Consider the following 19301-nt stretch of genomic DNA (forward strand, 5'->3'; position numbering starts at 1 on the left):
TGACGGGGTAGAGGAGCAACTTCCCATAATTAAACATTGGCGTAGTTTCTTGGGAGGCTCTTTCATCCCACCATGTTATAATTATCCTCTGTGAATAGTGCCCCATAGCTAAATAGAACTGGAATGTCACCCTCCGTTGTATAATGCAGCAAGCTTGCTTTACCACCACCAGCGGCCTATTGAACAGCCAGACTTACTCTTTGATGATAATCCTTAAGAGGCAACATTCCAGCTATATTACTTACTGCTCCTAGGTTACCACGTACTTTCAAAAATCCATATCTTTGACTGATTGTTAATTTTGGTATTATATAGATTTTTAAATTTATCCAGTTAAATAATCTATTTCAGCGGCAATCGATCGTAATATTTTGGTTCCACTGAAAAATCAAGTTTAACCTTCATGTGTATCCCAATGCAAATCCCTTTATATTGTTTTCCTTTCTCTTTAAAATCAATCTGTAAAAAGTATAACTTGTATGTTGAATAATCAGGACTTATGGCATAGAAGCATAAAGACAACTTTATCTGCCTTCCTTTCTGCCTTAAAATCTGCTGAAGGGGGTAGTAGTTCTTTCTCTGTCCCCAGGTGAAAATAGGCAGGTCCCATGTCTTTTCCAGCCACTGTAAGGTAATACGAGGTCCTGCTGTCATTTTAAGATATTAAAATTAGAATTTCCAGTCCAATACATTAACGCTTCAAATTTAATTCACATATTCGTCTTCTCCCGCAACTAGGAGAGGCTGCAACTGTGTCAGGTCCCTCACCACCTCGAGTACTCAGTAGGCTGAGGCTCCTCTCCCTTTCTATTACTCACCTTCTCCCCCACTCACCCGCTGCTCTTTCCCACCCTAACAGGGCTGAATGGGAGTGGAGGAAGGAGAGGGAAGGAGAGCAGAAGGTTCTTAATTTGACTTGGTACTGTCACTGCCAGAATGTGACTTTCTTCTTTCTGGGTCTGGCTGATGCTAAATATCACTCTAGAGGGGTTTCATGAAGCTTTTCTAGACTTGACAATCTCTGGTGCTCTTTCATTTGCTGGCCGTAATCCAGATAATTTTTGTTTGTTTGTTTTGGCAGGGTCAATCACTCCTGCCTCAGAAACTTGGAATCCAATGATCCACTCCTCCAGGTTCTCCTCCAGGTGTTCCTAAAGAAACTCCTTTCTCTTAAAATAAAGTGAGAAGGTCAACTCCTCCCCATGTGAAAGTGGGGGACTGTAAAACAAGGGGAGTGCTTACAGCAGCGTTTTCTCCCAAGAACTCTCAAATTTTTTCCAAGTCACTATTTTCTGGATCTCTTTCTATCCATTTCCTTTCAAAATGTGCACCTTGGTAGTCTGTTGTTTACCTCACTGTGGTATCTGCTACCTATAGTACCTTAGTGCCTCAGTCACAGACACTGCCAATTGAGTATCCTGTTATAAAGGAAAGTACGCTAAGACATTGTCAGACCGAAGGGCTCCGGTACTGAAAACAGAAAGTAGGAGCATGACTGTACTAGATGGTCTCTAGGGTCTCTTCCAGGTCTGGAGGCCTGGAATTCTGTGCTTCTAATATTTCTTCCACTTGAAATGGATTTCTCTCAGCTTTAAGGCCCAGTGTCAGATTCACTTCTTCCACGATACAGTCCACTCTTACTTCAGTAGATAGTCAACACATCATCTGAACCCACTTTGTGCCAAGCACTGGCCTAGGTTCTGGAAAATCTATGATGAAATAAAATAAACAGTCCCTGCCCTCATGCAGCCGAGTCTCTTTCTCCTTTGCACTTCCATTTTACTTTGCTTGTACCTTGCGTTTTTGTTTTGTTTTTGTATCAAAGCTATCATCTGTACACATCTGCTTTCCCTAGATTATCAACTCTTTTACAACAAGATTCATATATTATTTACTTTCATATATTCTTCTCCTCCAATGGTCACTAAATTATTACTAAATGAGGTAATGAACAATGAGTAAATGCATGGATGTACATAGGGATGAATAGATAAATGAAAAAAATCATAAACCCATATATTATTTGCAAAAATATTGTTCATATTTCTTTTATGGCATATATATATTCTGCCTATTATTATAATAATTTTACTTCTACTTAATAGCAAACACCTTAATGGAGGAGACTATATTATTGCTTTCTTGGAACACTGTCTAATTCATAGCCTGATACCTTGCAAACTATAAGTACATAATCAACATTTGATGAATAAATGTGTGAATAAAAATTTCAATATTTTAAACGTGTATTTGCCCTTCACATAATGTAAATATTAATGGAAATTGTTAAGTAAAAAGATTAGGTCAAGTTTATAATATAATTCAGCAATAGCTTTCGAAAATGAGTAAAATAATCTTTCACTCCAGATTGATTTCTTTGTATAAATTAGGTCCTTATTAAATATTTGCAGACTTACACATTTATAAAAAAAGTCATCAGTTTCATCAGTACTGTTTCTTTTAGAAGAGGGTTAATCTATATTTAATTTGCTTCTATAAGCTTGAAGGTGAAAATTTATTTAGTAAGTACTTAATGACTGTTTTCTAGATACTATTCTTATTCTAGGTACTTTAAGGGATGGTGCCTATCCTTACGTTGCTTACTACTTAGATAAGAGAGAAACTTGGAATATTCACTATTGCACAAATTGAAGGATTTATTATATTTCTGATTAAATTATACTAAATCATATATGAACATTAATGCTCTTTTCTTATTAGCATAGTGCACTGTGATACTGAAGAATCTAATTTTTAAATGAAGTAATAACTTGTCGAAATACTTTAACATATTAAATTAAAATAGAATAAAAATTTTATTAATTTCAGTTTCTAACCAGCATTATGACATTTTCTTAAGTTCTTCTTTATTTGAATTCCTTAAGGATGCCAATTCTGTCTTAAAAAAACAATTTGGTATTCTAGTTGAAGGGGAGCAGAATATATCACCCCAAAATATGCCTCTTTGGCATAAGGATTATTTTAGGCTGATTATTTTTAAGAAACAGCAGACATAGGAAAAGCTCTGAAAACTGAGAAGTTACCCTTTTGTAAGAGACATGTATGTTTACAAGGGAAATCTCCACTTATAAGGGTGTCTCTCTCTCTCTGTACCAGGAAGAGAAAGATGACTAAATCTCTAGAAACTTACAAATGGAGAAGGCAAGGACTTAAATCTGCATAACAACTTTACCCTTGTTTACTGTGCTTCTCCTGGTAACTTCCCATAACTGGCCTTCCCGCAACCCAACATCTTTTGTCTTTAGCTGGAGGTGGTATTTAAAGTGGTGGTTTGGGCCATTTTGGGGAGTTACTCAGTTTTCCTGGGTATCTCCCGTGTATACGGGAGGTATACATGTTATTAAATTTCTTTTTGTTTTTCTCCTGTTCATCTGTCCTCTATTACTGGTGGCGGGGGCGGGGGGTATCTCAGCCAAAAACCTAGAAGGGTAGAGGGAAAATTATTTTTCCTTCTCTACATAGTCAACAATTTTTATTTGAACTAGACAGTTGTATATGCCAGTTATTTTAGAGGATAGAATTTTGAATTAGGAATCTGGCTCCTATATTCATGATAAAGACCCATTATGTAATCCCTAGATCAAAAATATATTTAAAGTTAACCTGTTTTGAATGGCCATGCAACTTGTTGGTGTATATATTTAGAACCAGGACACAAAAATAATGAAATGATAACATTTAATCAAAACATAAGCAAAACATTAGTAGTATTGTTACAAGAAAGTAACTCCCAAGTGCCTCTCTCAGATTTTGCTAGTAACTGATGCAAACTATCATGGTCAGCCTAGTTGTTTTAAGTCTTAAAATATGCACAACTTATTACCTACTTAATGAAATGTAAAGCCAGTGAACGTAATGTTTTTAATGGCCATAGCACATCTCTCTGGCTGCCCTGTGTTGATATTTATTCTACTTCCCCTAGGGACAACAGGCTACTTAGTCATATACTGTTTTCTTTATATAATACGAATTCACATGCTCATTTTGTCTTAAGTTATAAACTGACATTCTGATTTGAGTTCTCTGAACCCTTTCAACAGACATCATGATAAAAGGAAAAAGAAATTTTCATTAAGAAAAAGACAAAGAGAATCGTAATCCAAATTTCCGCTTTCAAGATTAGAGGTGGGTACGTGAGCTTCTGAAGATTAAGAACTCTCTATCTACATTTCATTTCCATTTTGCTCAAATCAGCAGAGCCTCCAAAAGTGAAATGAAGAGCATTTCAAATGGCCTAGTACGTTTTCCGCAAGGATGAGGCATGTGAATGGGAATCAGACCAAGGTGCTTTCTAAATCTGTTCTGTTTAGAAGAGATTGTACTAAAAAGACTCCCAATCGCTTAAGATTGAAAAATCACTCACCATTCCAAAGTCTGGGTTTGTTTGCTGTGGGTTTTGTTTGCTTGCTTTTTAAGCAGGGCATTTTATTAATCTCTTCAGGCTAATTCTTTCTAATGGTGATTCCTGGAGATGATGATGGTAGCTTGTTGCTCTACACTATTTGCTGGCTACCATGTGAGACAGTTCAATTAATCAGTAAGTATTTATGGCATGCCTGTTATTTTCAGAATAAAATGTTACAATTACAGGATTTCAAATATAAAGGAGTAACAGTTTGAAGCTTACAATTCAGTCAGGGAGATAAAACATATACTACAGAGAGAGTGGCCTCAGAGACTCAACAATGCTTTCAATTCCTAACCTCTGGCATTTAGTAACATACAAATGTGGCCACGTTAGAGAGACACCCGCTCCCTCTACCCCCATACCTCTATCTGAACTATCAATGAAACAGGGTAATAGAGTCTCCTACTGGAAAGTTGTTTTGTGTTTTTTAACGTGTTGGTTTATTATCTTTCTGAGATGGTTGAAAAGTGATCTTGCTTAAGGCACAAGAACGATTCCCTCTGAGGATCTTTAAGTCCCATGATTCAATATTTTAACTTCATTGAAATAAACTATCACAAGTTAATAATTTATATATATATATGTCAGTAGTATACATACAATTTACATATAAATATATACATACATGGTATATAATATAAATATGTATATAAATATATATATATTTACAAACTTTCAATAACTGACTTGCAAATGTTTCGGCAGAGGATTGGGCAAAGAAGACCCATCTAAGACCCTTTCTTGGAATCAGAACACTTGGGTTAAATCCTGGCTCTACCATTTGCTCTCTGTGTGACCTCGAGCAAGGTTTTAATAACTATGATCCTTGGTTCCCTCACTTATTTAATGAGGACAATATCTACTTTAGGCGATGTTGTGGAAATCAAATCAATTCATACATGTATTAGAGTTCTTTGTCCAATTCATGTAAAACATAATATAGATCTAAAGTATTATTATTTAGAAGACAAGATATTTTAGAATCTGAATAAAATTTGACTTTGCCGAATAAATAAGTAAAAAATTCGACACTTCCAAACTGTCTAAAATGTTTCATGTATTCTGGAGTTCTCTGGGACGTGTTTTCAGTTACCAAAACACCTAGCTATCGAGATGGAAAGCTGGGCACTTTGGGGGCCCTACCAGATGCTAAGGAAAAAATGAATCCCATTCCAGTAATTACTATGTGCCCCCTATGGTACTATGTCCCCTATGAACATATATGCTATGTTTGGCATGGTACCCAGCATTGAGAGACACATTACCTGATGTTCTAAAACTCTAAGTAATTTAAAGTACTAGTAATAATCAAGAGAATTTCTCCATTTTATAGTCTAACAGGACTGTGCCTTCCCTTTTGGTGGTTCCCATAATGAACATGACTAAACCAAATCCTTGAGGAGGAGCAGGTAAAGTGCCATTGTTTCAAAAGGCCAACGTGAGCCTACATATTCCTATGTTGTTCATATTACCTTATCCTTCTGCACAATTATACTTGATGTTCACATTTTCAGGTTGACTGAATTTTATCAATTCATGGCACAGTATTCTGCTTAATTATAGAGAAAGGTGTTTTCCCCTCATTTTTATTCTCTGCATTTGGGACTCAATTTTATCTTTTCAAACATTCTATTGTTTAGTACACATTTTTCTGATAACAAGTGAATCGGTCTGGTATATGACTCTCTGCCTTTCCTTCTCTCCACCAATTCTATGTTTTCCTGAAAGCCAGCTGTGGTCCAAGGCAGCAGTTCTACGGCTCTTGCATTAAAGAGAAAAATTGGATTCCAGTGGTCAGGTTTACTGTTTCTGCTACTGCCCTACAGACTTTGTAGGGGACTCTCAATGGCTTCACTTCTGAGATCCAGGGTTAGACTTACAGATGGTAATAAACCAGACGATGCAGTAGCTGGAAACCCTGAAAATAGACTACTCTGCCTAAATACTTTCGCTTTATCTTAACATTGAAGAAAATACCATAAAGCGTTTTATTCATTTATTCAGAAAATCTTGATGGAGAACCTATTTTTTCCAAGGTCCTAGACTGGAATTTAAGAGAATTAACACTCTCAATGAGGACAAATTTCTTGAGCAAGTACTAAAAATTCTGTGTATAGACATAAATACAATTCCAAATCTTCATGCACCCATTTTCTAGATGTGAAAAACTCTTACCCTTATAGCAGGGCTCTATCACTGTTGGCACCTAAAAGACGCAGTGGAGCTCTCAATAATGAGAATAGCTGATTGTTATGGATTGAATGTTTGTGTCCCCTCACCCCAAATTCATATGTTGAAGCCCTAACCCCCAGTGTGATGGTATTTGGAGATGGGGCCTTTGGGAAGCAATTAAATTTAGATGAGATCATGAGGCTGGGGCCCCATGATGGGATTAGTGTCCTTATAAGAAGAGGGAGAGAGCAGAGCTTTCCCTCTCTCCAACATGTTCAGACACACTGAGAAGGTGGCCCTCTGCAAGCCAGGAAGGGGGCCCTCACCAGGAACTGAATCTGCTGGCATCTTGATCTTGGACTTCCCGGCCTCCAAAACTGTGAGGAACAAATGCCTATTGTTTAAGCCACTTAGTCTACGGTATTTTGTTGTAGCAGCCTGAGATGACTAAGACATTGATACTTGTGTGGTGATTTTCCATTTGAAAAGGGATTTTCCATATATCACTCCAGTTAATCCTAACAGAAATCTGGCATGGAGGGCATCAGAAGTCCCATTTTACAGATGAAAAATCAAAGGGTCAGAGAGATTAAGTAATTTGCCAAGGGTCCCACTGTCATTAAAGGGTAGAGCCAGGACTTAAACTATGCCTTCTCATTTTAGATTCATTGCTTTTAGCACTACATTACTCTTAGAATAAAATTAAGGAAAGACATTCTTATGTGGTTGTCTCACTAGTATAAAAGTAATAATCATCACTGTCATCATCATCGTTGTTATCATTATCCCGTAACCAACTTTTAGCTGCCTAGGTCTTTTTTTTTTTATAATTTTATTTATTTATTTATTTTTTCCCCCTAAAGCCCCAGTAGATAGTTGTATGTCATAGCTGCACATCCTTCTAGTTGCTGTATGTGGGACGCGGCCTCAGCATGGTGCGTCGGTGCACGCCCAGGATCCGAACCCGGGCTGCTAGCAGTGGAGTGTGTGCACTTAACCGCTAAGCCACGGGGCCGGCCCATGCCTAGGTCTTTCTGTAGGCTGTCTAGGCCTCCAAAACTCAAAAGCTTTCTTTCCAAAATCCATATTCATGTGGAACCAGACTGAGTGGACCTGAGATAACTAACAACATGTCCAGCAGCTATAGAAAAAGTCTTGGTAGGTTCCTTTCCTTTCCATGTGCACATGCAGGATAAAGGGCACACATCCGTGGTCTGCCATTTTCAGGGGAAGAGTAGCACGGACATTTTCCAGGGTGTCTTATGGAGACACTCAAAGCAACATGGGGTCATGTTTCAGAAAACTTTCATTTGAAGGCTTGATAAATCCTGTGATAGTCAGCTCCAAAGTGGTCCCCAGTGATCCTCACCTGCTGGTATTTAAGGCTTTTGGAGCCCCTCCTCCCTCCACCTCACTGCATCAGGGCCGACCTGTGTGACAAATAATTTACTGAAGAAGTAATAGTATGAATGCTAAGACTAGGTCAAAAAAGGCATTACAGCTTGCACTTTGTACTCAGAGTTTACTTGGTCTAGAGGAAGCCAGCCACAAAGTCATGGGGACACTCAAGCAGTCCCAGGGAGAAGTTCATGTAAGGGGGAACCAACTAGACAGCACCACCTCACAAACCATATGAGTGAGCCATCTTGGGAGTGGATCCTCCAGCCCCAGTCAAGCTTTCACATGACTGTAGCTCCAGCTGACTACTGACTGCAACCTCATGAGAAATCCCAAGATGGAACCACTCAACCAAGTCACTCGTGTTTTCCTGACCCACAGAACTTGTGAGAGGGAATAAATGATTATTGCTGTTTTAAGACACTAAGTTTTGGGGTGATTTGTTTTACAGCAATAGGTGACTGCAACCTCCTTTTCCTGACTAAAGTAGAATGAACCCAGTGACTTCTTTTGCATGTAGAAAGGTCACAATCTATTAATCCTTCCCGCTTACTTCATAAATGTTTCCCTTTACAACAGAATAAAGACTAGTGGTAAGCAATTTGCTACACTGCTTTAAATTATTAATGAAGAAATTTTGGTAAACAAGGAAATGGTAGGTCCAAAATAATCCCTACACTTTTCCAACACCTGAGGAGAGCTGAGAGCATCTTTTAGGAGCAGTCCACGGCACATATCAAGCCCTTGGCTTAGCTTCATCTAAACTACATGGCACCACCAGGGAGTAATATTCCTCTTTATGCCCGGAGGTACCAAAATATAACAGAAATTCAGGTCTTTAGTTGCAATGCTCCATTAGGCCGTAAGATGAAAATACTAGCCTATGAAAATCGGGAATTTCCCCTGTGGGCACATTTCTTTCTGTTTTCTATTTGTCTTATCAGCTCACCTTGTCTGAGTCTGAAATTCTTTATATTTATTCACCACCATCTTTATTCTACCATACAAACAAGAAAAAATAATTTTCATTAATTCGGTTTATTTATTTAATAGTTATGTTCATTATGTTTAGTTTTTAAAGTCATGAGTAGGACATTTGGCAATTCAAATCTTTCCCCTTAAAAAGAAACATAACCAAAAAAAGCAATTAGTAGAAAACACTATTTATGTTCCTAATTGTAGCTACATCCCTTTAAATAAAATATGTTTAGTTTTCCTATTACACACTCACATGAAAGATTTATAATTGAATATAATGATGACAGTTCATTTGGATTTTAAATCCTATTCAAATATATTTTGATATTAATCCTCTTATAGAATTAAAGAATGAGATACACTAAAAATGAATTATTTCATTACAGATATTTAGTATTAATTTAACACAACACAAGTAAAATTCTATGAAGAAAAAAACCCAGATGCACTTGCTTTTTATAGGTAAAATTTTTTATGTACAAGTTATAATTACCCTAACGGAGCTCTGAAATTCATTAAGATATTAAAGATCATTTCTATTATTTAATGTATATTCCCAGGTACCCTATTAATTGGATACTACTGAAAATTAAAGGAATCATGAAATTTATATGTGAAGAAACACATGGCACTCTGAACCTCACTGTGATGGTTAGTTTTATGTGTCAGCTTGGCTACACGATGACGCCCAGTTGTTTGTTCAAGCACCAGTCTAGATTTTCCCGTGAAGTTACTTTTTAAGATGTGATTAACATTTAAATCAGTAGACTTTGAGTAAAGCAAATTAGCCTCCACAATGTGGGTGGGCCTCATCCAATCAGTTGAAGACCTTAAGAGAAAAGACCGAGGTCCCCAGAAGAGGAAGGCATTCTCTAGACTGCCTTTAGACTTAAGACTGCAGTATAAACTCTTTTCCGAGTATCCATTCTGCTGGCCTGCCCTGCAGATTTCAGGCTTGCCAGCCCCCACAATTGCATGAGCCAATTCCTTAAAATCTGTGTGTGTGTGTGTGTGTGTGTGTGTGTGTGTGTGTGTGTGTGTCCATCCATCCTATTGATTCTACTTCTCTGGAGAACTCTGGCTAATACATTCACTATTTCTAGCATATAATAACACTGGAAGAAAAGATTAATAATAATAATAATATATGAACTAAAATTCTTATTTTTGTAGTAGGATTGAGCAAGCAATGTTTTGTTTAACCCTTGGTATACCATCAAGGTCCACTGCACTCAAATTTATTTTCTGAGTTTCTTTTTTGAGAAGTTTTAACTATTCGTAAAAATTATTTTGTGACTTTTATTCTTTCTTAGAGATCTATGAAAGAACAGAGAAATATTTTATTTTTCAATTATCATATGGGTCCACTGAAGCTTTGTATAAGTCTAAGATACATTGTGTACTCTTAGTGATCTTATTTTTCCCATATTTGGAAACATTTTGCTATATCATTACTCATAAATTATTTTTAAGTATGCTAAAATGATTAGTAAATGGAAGAATGACGGAATTGCTTAGAAGGATGAAATAATAGTGAAACAAATCTTCATCCTTTAGGTTTCTTATTACACTGCCCAAAATATTGCATCTTCTCTCAAGAAGATATAAAATAAGATTGGAGACACCACCTTTGGAGTCTGCTTTTAGTGTTCATTGAACACAGTTGAAAATTTACAACTTTTCGTTTTACTCCCAAAATGTCAAAGACAAGAAAATTGCCAGAGGAAGATGTTTCACAACTATTAGACATAAAAGAAGATAAATGCAAAGAGGTAGAAATCATCCTTTTAGACTCTAATGATCATGGTGAAATTGATCATATAGGTGAAATCTTAGACTGTGTGTCTTCAGATCATGATAACCTATAGGAACAGATGAGTGAACAATATATTTCTATGGAGAGAAAGGAAATATGGTATTTTAAATCTAGTCATTTAACAGGAAGGCCTTCATCACATATTTTGCTTGAAGAACTTGAACTATTCTGTTTTGCTAAAATGATGTGAGACACTACATTGTTTGTGGTGTTAGTGCACCAAAAATTTATTTGATACAAAAAGAAGTTTGTTGCATTTAAATTCTTATTAAAATTTCTATGGGGCGGGCCTGGTGGCAGACCTACACACCGCTCATCAAGCCATGCTGAGGCAGCATTCCACACAGAAGAACTAAAAGGACCTACAACTATGATATACAACTATGTACTGGGGACTTTGGCAAGAAAAAAGAAAAAAAGAGGAAGATTGACAACAGACATTAGCTCAGGGCCAATCTTCTTCTTCAAAAAAAGTTCCTAATAAAGTTGTTTTTCACTATCTCTTTCTTCTTCTTTCTGTAAAGTATTTGAAAAATAACTTAAACATATAAAAAATAAAAAGCAAAAGGGTTCATTAGACCTACATGGCAAATGGTAATGACTACTTTTCCTGGTATACTGAGGGTTGAGTTAGAAACCTGATCTACATAAACACAACAATCTTTAACTCTCAGCTAAAGGGTTTCTACACTTCCTTATTTTATTCAAAATATCACTAAGAACCAAGAATCAACTTATGTTATTAGATTGGTTGTACAGCAAGTCGCCACTGGGAGGGGTGGTGCTAACTCTTAGCCAACTTGAGGGTCTTCTCTAGGTCCACTTTTCCCTGTCTCTGTGCAAGCTCATCCATTCCAGGTACCTTCCAAATCTGCCACTGCTCTAGTGTGGGCTCTCTTGCCTCCTAACTGGTCTCACTGACTCCATTTACCCCCTTATCTTCCACTACACACACACACACACACACACACACACACACACACATTCCTACTCCTGCAAATTCATCTGTCACACTATTGCTAACCTAAGTCTAATTACGTATTCTCCTGTCATCCTTTCTTGAAATATGCTTCCCTCTCCAGCCTCCTTCTGCTTTTCAAAATCCTATTCATGACCAGATCAAATGTAACCTCCCCCTGGAAGCATTCCAGGACCCTCTCCCTTAGAGCCCATCTCCCCTCCTCTTGCTTTCTCTCAGTATTTTGTAACACTGCTCTCCTGAAGTACTTATCTTAGACAGCCTTGGGCAAATATACTTGTCCAAATACCCACATTTGATTGTGAGCTCTTATAAGACAAAAGCTAAATCTTATTCCTTTGTGTATCCCCTCCCTCACCTCTGATATTAACTAGCACAGAGTTAAGCATTCAAATATTTACTGAACTGAACTGAACTCTTTGGTTGCCAGCGGCATCCTGGTAGATATAAATTCTCAGAGCTGCTTGTAGTTATAACAGGTTGACAGCAGGTGCTAGATGTCAAAAGAAGGACATTTATATGGTTGATTTCAGTTCTTCTAAAATAAGCAACTCTCTAATAGACAATACCTGAGAGGAAGATATTGGCTGGCATTTCATTAGCAATAGAGATTTGATAAAAATATGGAGAACAACAAAGTCTTTTTATTTCACCAAGAAGGATTTCATACATTTGGTTGCAGCAGTGAATGATAGCTTGACAAAGCTGCTATAAAACTGTCAGTTAATTCAAAAATCTTGTGAAGAGTATTTTTATTCTCATACAGCAGAACATTCTCCTTCTACAGCCCTGTATACCAGCTCTTTAAGCAATATGATACAAATTCATTTCCTTAAAATTTATATGATGTCACCAAACTTCTCAAAAAATTCCAGACTGGTTTAAAAAAGTCTTCGTTGAAAAAATAATTAAAAACAAAAAACAACTCTCTCTTAAGACTTAGCATTCTGTTTCAGAAGTTCCTCCCCTGGGTTAGCTGATAGAAGGCCATATATTACACCTTCATATTCTCCCATCTCCAGTTCTTCTGTACCAAATTCATCTCACCATGATAGCATATACCATTTAACGAGCATCTAGTATATGTCAGGTATTCACTTTAGAAACATGATGTAATTTTATCTTCATAATCAGCCTACCAGCTGAAGTATTATTATTAGCTCCACATGACAGTTGAGGGAATCATGTCTTAGAGAAGTGAATCCACCTGGTTAAGGTTACACAGCTAGTAGATTATCGAGGTCCATTATCCTGTACATTTCCAACACATGTAAGAGAAAATCCTATAATTAGACACCCAAATGCATAGAAGACAACAATATAAATGGGAGCAGCAAAAAATTATATCCAGATTATAATAAACAGGTTACTCCTAATATTTTAAGTTCTCAAATAAATATTCCTTCCTATTTTGTAACTAACCAGCCCTTTCCATTTGATGTGCCTCAGGCTTTAGAATCATATAGACATGAGTTTAAATCCTAGTCCCTCACTTGACATTTTACTAGGATGCCAGGCACATTACTCAGGCTCTCTGAGCTTTAGTTTTCTGTCTCTAAAATGAGAATAACAATACCTACCTCCAAAGGTTATAGTAAATATTGAAAATGAAATAACTTACATGAATTGTCTTGCTTTTTGTAGTATCACTCACATAAAGGCTTATCCAAATGTTTGTTTAATTCTATTTATATATCTTATTCCATCTTTTGCAAAGCAACCTTCTCCTTTTGGTCTTTTGAATCTCTCTCTCTCTCTTTTTTTTTTTTTTATAGTAGAAGAACCAGATAGCTACCAAAGAGCTTATTAAATGCTTTCCTACTAAGTATTCAAACAACCCACTTCGATTGTCCTTAAACTAACAAGAGCTAACATCCACTGAGCTCTTACTATAGCTAGGATCTCATCTAATTCTCCCAACCTTTAGGTAGATACAAGTAATCTTGTTTTATAGAAGAGAAACTGAGATCAGATAGTTTACTGAGATTAGTGTTTGCTCAGGGTCACAAAGCTAGTAAGTGGCTTGCCCTTAAACCCTGTATGTGCAATTGCTATAGATCTTTAAAATGGTAATGGTGGGGGGTACGGAGGGAGAAGCTACAGAAGCAAGGCTCTCAAACACAAATATCGGGTGAGCCATGTTCACTAATATTATTTGTGGAATCAAGAGAGCAATAAACGTGAGCAGTTCTTTCTTTCCAGATCCTCTCCACTGCTATGTGAGGTATTATGGCATTCTGATTTGCAGTAGTAATGGACAAGAACAAGAGTTTTGCATAATTCAGAAACTCCAAGGAAGCAATTTTAGATCCTTCTTATCTTATCTGTTTTTGGTCCCCTAATCTAGCCCTTTTGCAGAAGAAAATGACCATGAATGGTTGACACATTCAGCAACTACAAAACTGAAGGAAAATGAGCAGTTTGAATATCAGAAACAGCAAGGAGAATTTCTCATTTGAATGCACTTAGAATGAAATTTATTCTCTCACCTAGATTATTACCACACGATTTCTATCAATATAATCACCTGAAAACAACAGATACCATGGAAATAGTTTTACACAGTGAAACATGTTGGTATTTTGCAGACCCAATTACTTGAGATTTTAGAGTAGTAGAGGAATTGCTTTTTACTGGACTTTTCTCTTGATAGAATCTATACATAATAACTATGTATAGATTTCCCCAAGCGTTCAAAGTTATGAACTGCGATTTACCAAGGAGGGAAAAACTTTCAGTATACTATTATACACTGATTGAATCTTTTTATTTATTTAGCTGATCCCTTTTTAAGTATTTCTAGAAGTTTCAGGGTAATAAGGAAGGAATACTGAAATCTTCAAAAAAATAAAATACAATTTTATGAGCAAGTATTTTATCTCTGCCCATTCCCTGAAAACCAAATCTATACTAAGAAAAACTCTGTTTTGAACACGATTGAAACTTTCTAAGTATTGAATTTCCATCCCATTTCATAGATTTCAAATGGAGAGATAAACTGAAGCATAGCAGGGCTGCAAATGACATTGTTTTGATAAACACATCTTGTCAGAATTATCCTGGTACCAGCATTAGAGGCTCCAGGCATATTTGGAACTAAGATTCCAGCTTAGGCTCTTAATAATCAACATGACGTGTCTCAAGAGATACTTGCTCTTAAGAAAATGCTTTTCTGGACCATTTGGATTAAAATCTTTCTACTATGCTGCAAATATTCATAAACGTATTCATTCCTAAAAGACAAAGGCTTAGAAAAGCAGAACTATTCAAATCACTAGATATTAGCAGAGAGATACAAACATGCCCTCTGGTCACTCAATTTTAATCTACATCATGAAAAAGTCAATATAACATCAAAAAAAGATGGCAAGGGATGATGGAAAATGTTTAGACAATGTTGAATGGGTACTGTAAAATAAATTAGTGTTATTTTCCTCTTGGGCAAAAAATAGAAGTTATTTTTCATTAGTAAAATAACAAATGACTTTCTATATAGTATGTTCAGATTTGCATAAACATCTTTGCCAAATTTCCATATTTCTCAGGCAAGAAACAGATCACTTAACTGTGTAACGGGAATTCGGTCTCATACTGAGTAAATCACTCACTAAGATTTACTCTTTTGGGCCAATGTGTTGCAACCTGGTGGAGAAGCCTCGTGGTCCCAGCTTGAGGGAGGAACACTCTACTACATCAATTGAACAGCTACCTATGTTGGCCATTACAAGGCAATTTTGCTCTTTCCTTGCTGGTTATAGAAATGACATCTCATAACTTACACAAAACTATTGAACTTAAGCGCATTCTTCCTGTTCAAATTAGCTGTAGAAGAGACAGACTAGTTCCTTACCAAACTAGCTCCTCTTCTTCCTGGGCTAAATACCGGACAATATTTTCCAGCTTCTCTTGCAGTTAGGTGTGGCCACGTGACAAGTTCTAGCCAACAGACTATGAACAGAATTAATGTACACCATTTCCAGGCCTCGTTTGTAATAAATTCCAATGAGCAATACTCATTCCTCATCTGCCCATTAAATGCATAGGAATCTGATGCTCTGGACACAAAAGTTGGAAGGGGCTTGGGTCCCTGAATGACTTCATAGAGGTCTGCGTATTTTGGATTACATTGGAACAAAAAGTAAACTTCTACTGTGGTACGCCACCAAGATTTGGGAGCTTACTTATTATAGTGGCTAGTGCTACCCAACTAACACATTAGCATATACCTAAATACGTTGTTTGAGCAACAATAAAGAGTTAAAATTTCAAAATCAAGAAAAGTCTATTTTAATTAACAATCACTACAACTGAAAGAGGAAATGTCTTTAGGAAATGAATCAAAGCATACATAATTGCAGACTGAAAAAGTATTTATTCCTAGTCTTAGTAATTAAGGTCATTAACAAAAACAACAAAGCAAGATGGGAAGTGGTAAACAAACTAAAAGGAACACAGACTTTCAAGTCAGAAAAAGACATTGGAAAATTCCAAGCTTTGTTCTTTGCTTGTTTTGTAAGCTTGAGCAATTTGATTAACTGTTCTCAGAAACTGTTTCCTCATCTATAAAATGGAGATTATGAAATTTAGTTCACAGGATTTTGTGAAGATTTTACACACACACACACACACACACACCACATACAATACATCACATATACACAACACATGCTACCTGATACCTAGGAAATAGTCAATAAATAGCAGCTATTATCACCAAGTATTTACCTAATACATACAAGTATGACTAAAGATATCTTTCAAATATTAACCTTTTATTCTGGTTACTCTTTCCCCTCCCACAACATACTGGCAGCCAGGCATTCTGCTTCCACTTCCTTAGGAGGGTGTTGACACAGCAGAATGTAAATTATGAAGACATAGATTCTTGGGTTTTGAGTTTCAAAAGCCTAGGCCTGGTATAAGACAAAAGATCTAGAAGAAAAAAAGATGATTCAAGGAAGGTTTTCTCCACTCCTGCACTGGTCAAGATTCCTCTGGTTGTGGGAAGGGAAATGAGGGTAAGTAAGAAAGTTCAATACGATGTATGTTCCTGGAGGGAAGGGAGGAAACCTGGGGAGATCCAAGAGAATCTGATAGCAGAGGTGACCTGGGCCTCATTCCTAAAGAGAGCCTCTCAGGGAAACAAAATGGAGACTAGTTTCCCCTACTCCTCCTTCTACCCCTCTTCCCGACCCCATGCACAGTCACTTGAATTGCTCTGTGTAAAGAAGAAAAGAGTATGTGCAATGTTAAATAGCCTCCCAACATTCCTGCCCACCCCAGGATGGCATAAGGAATGGTACAAGGATTTTCGATATTATACGAGGGCATCAAAGTAGCAGAGAGACGTCCAGATTTGAAAGTGCCACTGCAGACAGGAATGAAAGATCGTTCAGAAAGCAACCACCTGCTTGGACCAACAACCAAGGATATGAGGGAGAGATTGGCATCTCCATGGATGCCAGCCCAGATAGATGACAACCGAGGAGCAAATGTTCTGCCACACCATGCTCATCACGCCCACCACTCCGTGCTTTTCAACTATATAAGCCCGAATTGACAAAAACTATATTTCCTTTATTCCACAGAATTACATTCAGTTATTGAAAGATAACACTATGGACTGAAAATCTTAGTACAATAGTTATAATTTACAACTATTTTGCACCGTTTTTATAAATGCGGTGGAGATATATGAACTTAAGTCATTATTGAAACTTTTCATACATCTTGCCTTAAATTTCACATGCCTGTTAAAAGACTTACTTCGATCAGTAATGACTGTTCTAGCCTCTTGATTGCTGGTCTTGTTTTTCAAATTCTGGGCAGCAGTAATGAGTTCTTCTAACTGGGGGCGCCTCTGTTCCAAATCCTGCAGTGTTGCCTGAAAGAACAAATATAAATTAATATTGAGGTTCTCCAGCATTGTGCATCCCTTTTATGCAATATAAAGTGTAATTTTCAAACCAACCAAAGCACTTTTAGAAGTAAAAAAGATGTTACTGGATATAAATCTCTACTGTGCAAGGCTTTATAGAAAACAATTTAACAAGAAATGTGTTTCATTCTTAGATACCAAAAATATTTCAAAGGAAAATCTTGATAATAGACCTCCTTCACTATTTAAGAGCTTAGATAGAGTCATTTCAGAGTACGAGGGTTTACTTAAACCAATACATGAGCACCACAAGTAAGATACATAATTTTGAATTATGGTAATGTATTAAGAGAAAGGTAGCTACTTATACTTGTAATCTCATTCTGTGCAGTGTCAAAATTAAGGTGCGTGTTTTAGAAACAGAAAAATCACAGAAGTGATTTAAGAGATATAACTTATTTAACTTCTTTGTACCTGAGATTCCTCACCTATAAAATGAGAAGGTGATGTAGATGAGCTAAATCAGTCTTTCCCCAAAGTCGCCTCCAATAAGAATCACCTGACTCCTTTGCCTCACCCAAGAATGAATGAAATAGTAGCAAGGAGGGCTGGGAATCTGCATTTTTAACAAATTCTCCACTTAATTCTTATGATCAGGCAAGTCTGGAAAGCATCAGACTAGAAGAAAGTATTCATATTCTGTATTACAACTGACTTTAATACTGCTTTAGATAAAAGTACGAAATAGAATGAAGCCAATAAACATACTTTTTTAATTTATAGGTAGCAATGTTAATCGTTAAGAAATTCCTCCCTCCCTCAAGTGTCCATCTATTGTCTCTGTCATCTTACTCTCCCTAAAGGGCCAAAATTCCAGTGATATTTGCAAAGAAATTTGAGAAAAATAAGATCTCTTCCTTGTTCTCATCCTAAAACTGAATATATTTTATTTTAATTTGGAAAAGTATAATGAATATTTATTATTAGTTTATAACTACTATGAGACAGATGTTTAACACACATTTTCTCGTTTTATTCTCCTAATAACCACACTAAAAAAACAAGCCAGAAGTTTTCATGGTTTTAAATCTGATGCTCTTTCTACTACCACACGAGGCTGATGAAAATGAAAAGAAATGTGGTAGATAGTAATGTTCATGAAACTTAGTTATCTACTATGCCCTTTGACTCCTGCTGATTTTCTAAGAATTCTTGTTTTGCGAAAGGCCAAATTTTGATCATTCTGTAGCGTTTCTTTTGTGAAGAGGTAGGGAGATAGGCCTTGTCATTTAAGCTCAATTGCTTTGGGTAGTATTAAAATACCGGGAAGAACTTATCCAAACATTACACATCTATTGTCAGCATTTCCCCCTCTCCGTACTGAAAAATTGGAGGGGCTAACTTTTAACAAAATTTCCGCATTTGTAAGCTGTGATTGCTCAGAAGAAAAATCCAATTTTCAGGTTTCTAACTTTTATGGTTTCTTTACACAAAAGGGTGTTTGAAATATAGAACAAGTTGCCAAAGATAGCTATTGAAGTAAGTGGCATAAGTCAGTTGGAGAGTACTGAACAAATTTTAATGGAGGAACCATAGAGTAGCAGATAGATTTTACAAAATAAGATGTTTTCCAGGGTTAGAATGTTAAACT

At 36.5% G+C, this 19301-nt stretch overlaps 1 protein-coding gene across 3 annotated transcripts in view; it reads right to left on the reverse strand.

The window, feature by feature from the left end:
• DMD (dystrophin) overlaps positions 1-19301 on the reverse strand; it is a 743617-nt gene that overhangs the window by 552688 nt on the left and 171628 nt on the right. For all 3 annotated transcript variants that reach the window (XM_058535613.1, XM_058535611.1, XM_058535612.1), the window contains exon 7: positions 17539-17656. In XM_058535613.1, coding sequence (XP_058391596.1) covers positions 17539-17656 — 118 coding nt within the window. The remainder of the gene's footprint in view (positions 1-17538; positions 17657-19301) is intronic.

Source organism: Diceros bicornis, chromosome X (genome assembly GCF_020826845.1).
Source record: "Diceros bicornis minor isolate mBicDic1 chromosome X, mDicBic1.mat.cur, whole genome shotgun sequence".
NCBI classification, from domain to species: Eukaryota; Metazoa; Chordata; class Mammalia; order Perissodactyla; family Rhinocerotidae; genus Diceros; species Diceros bicornis.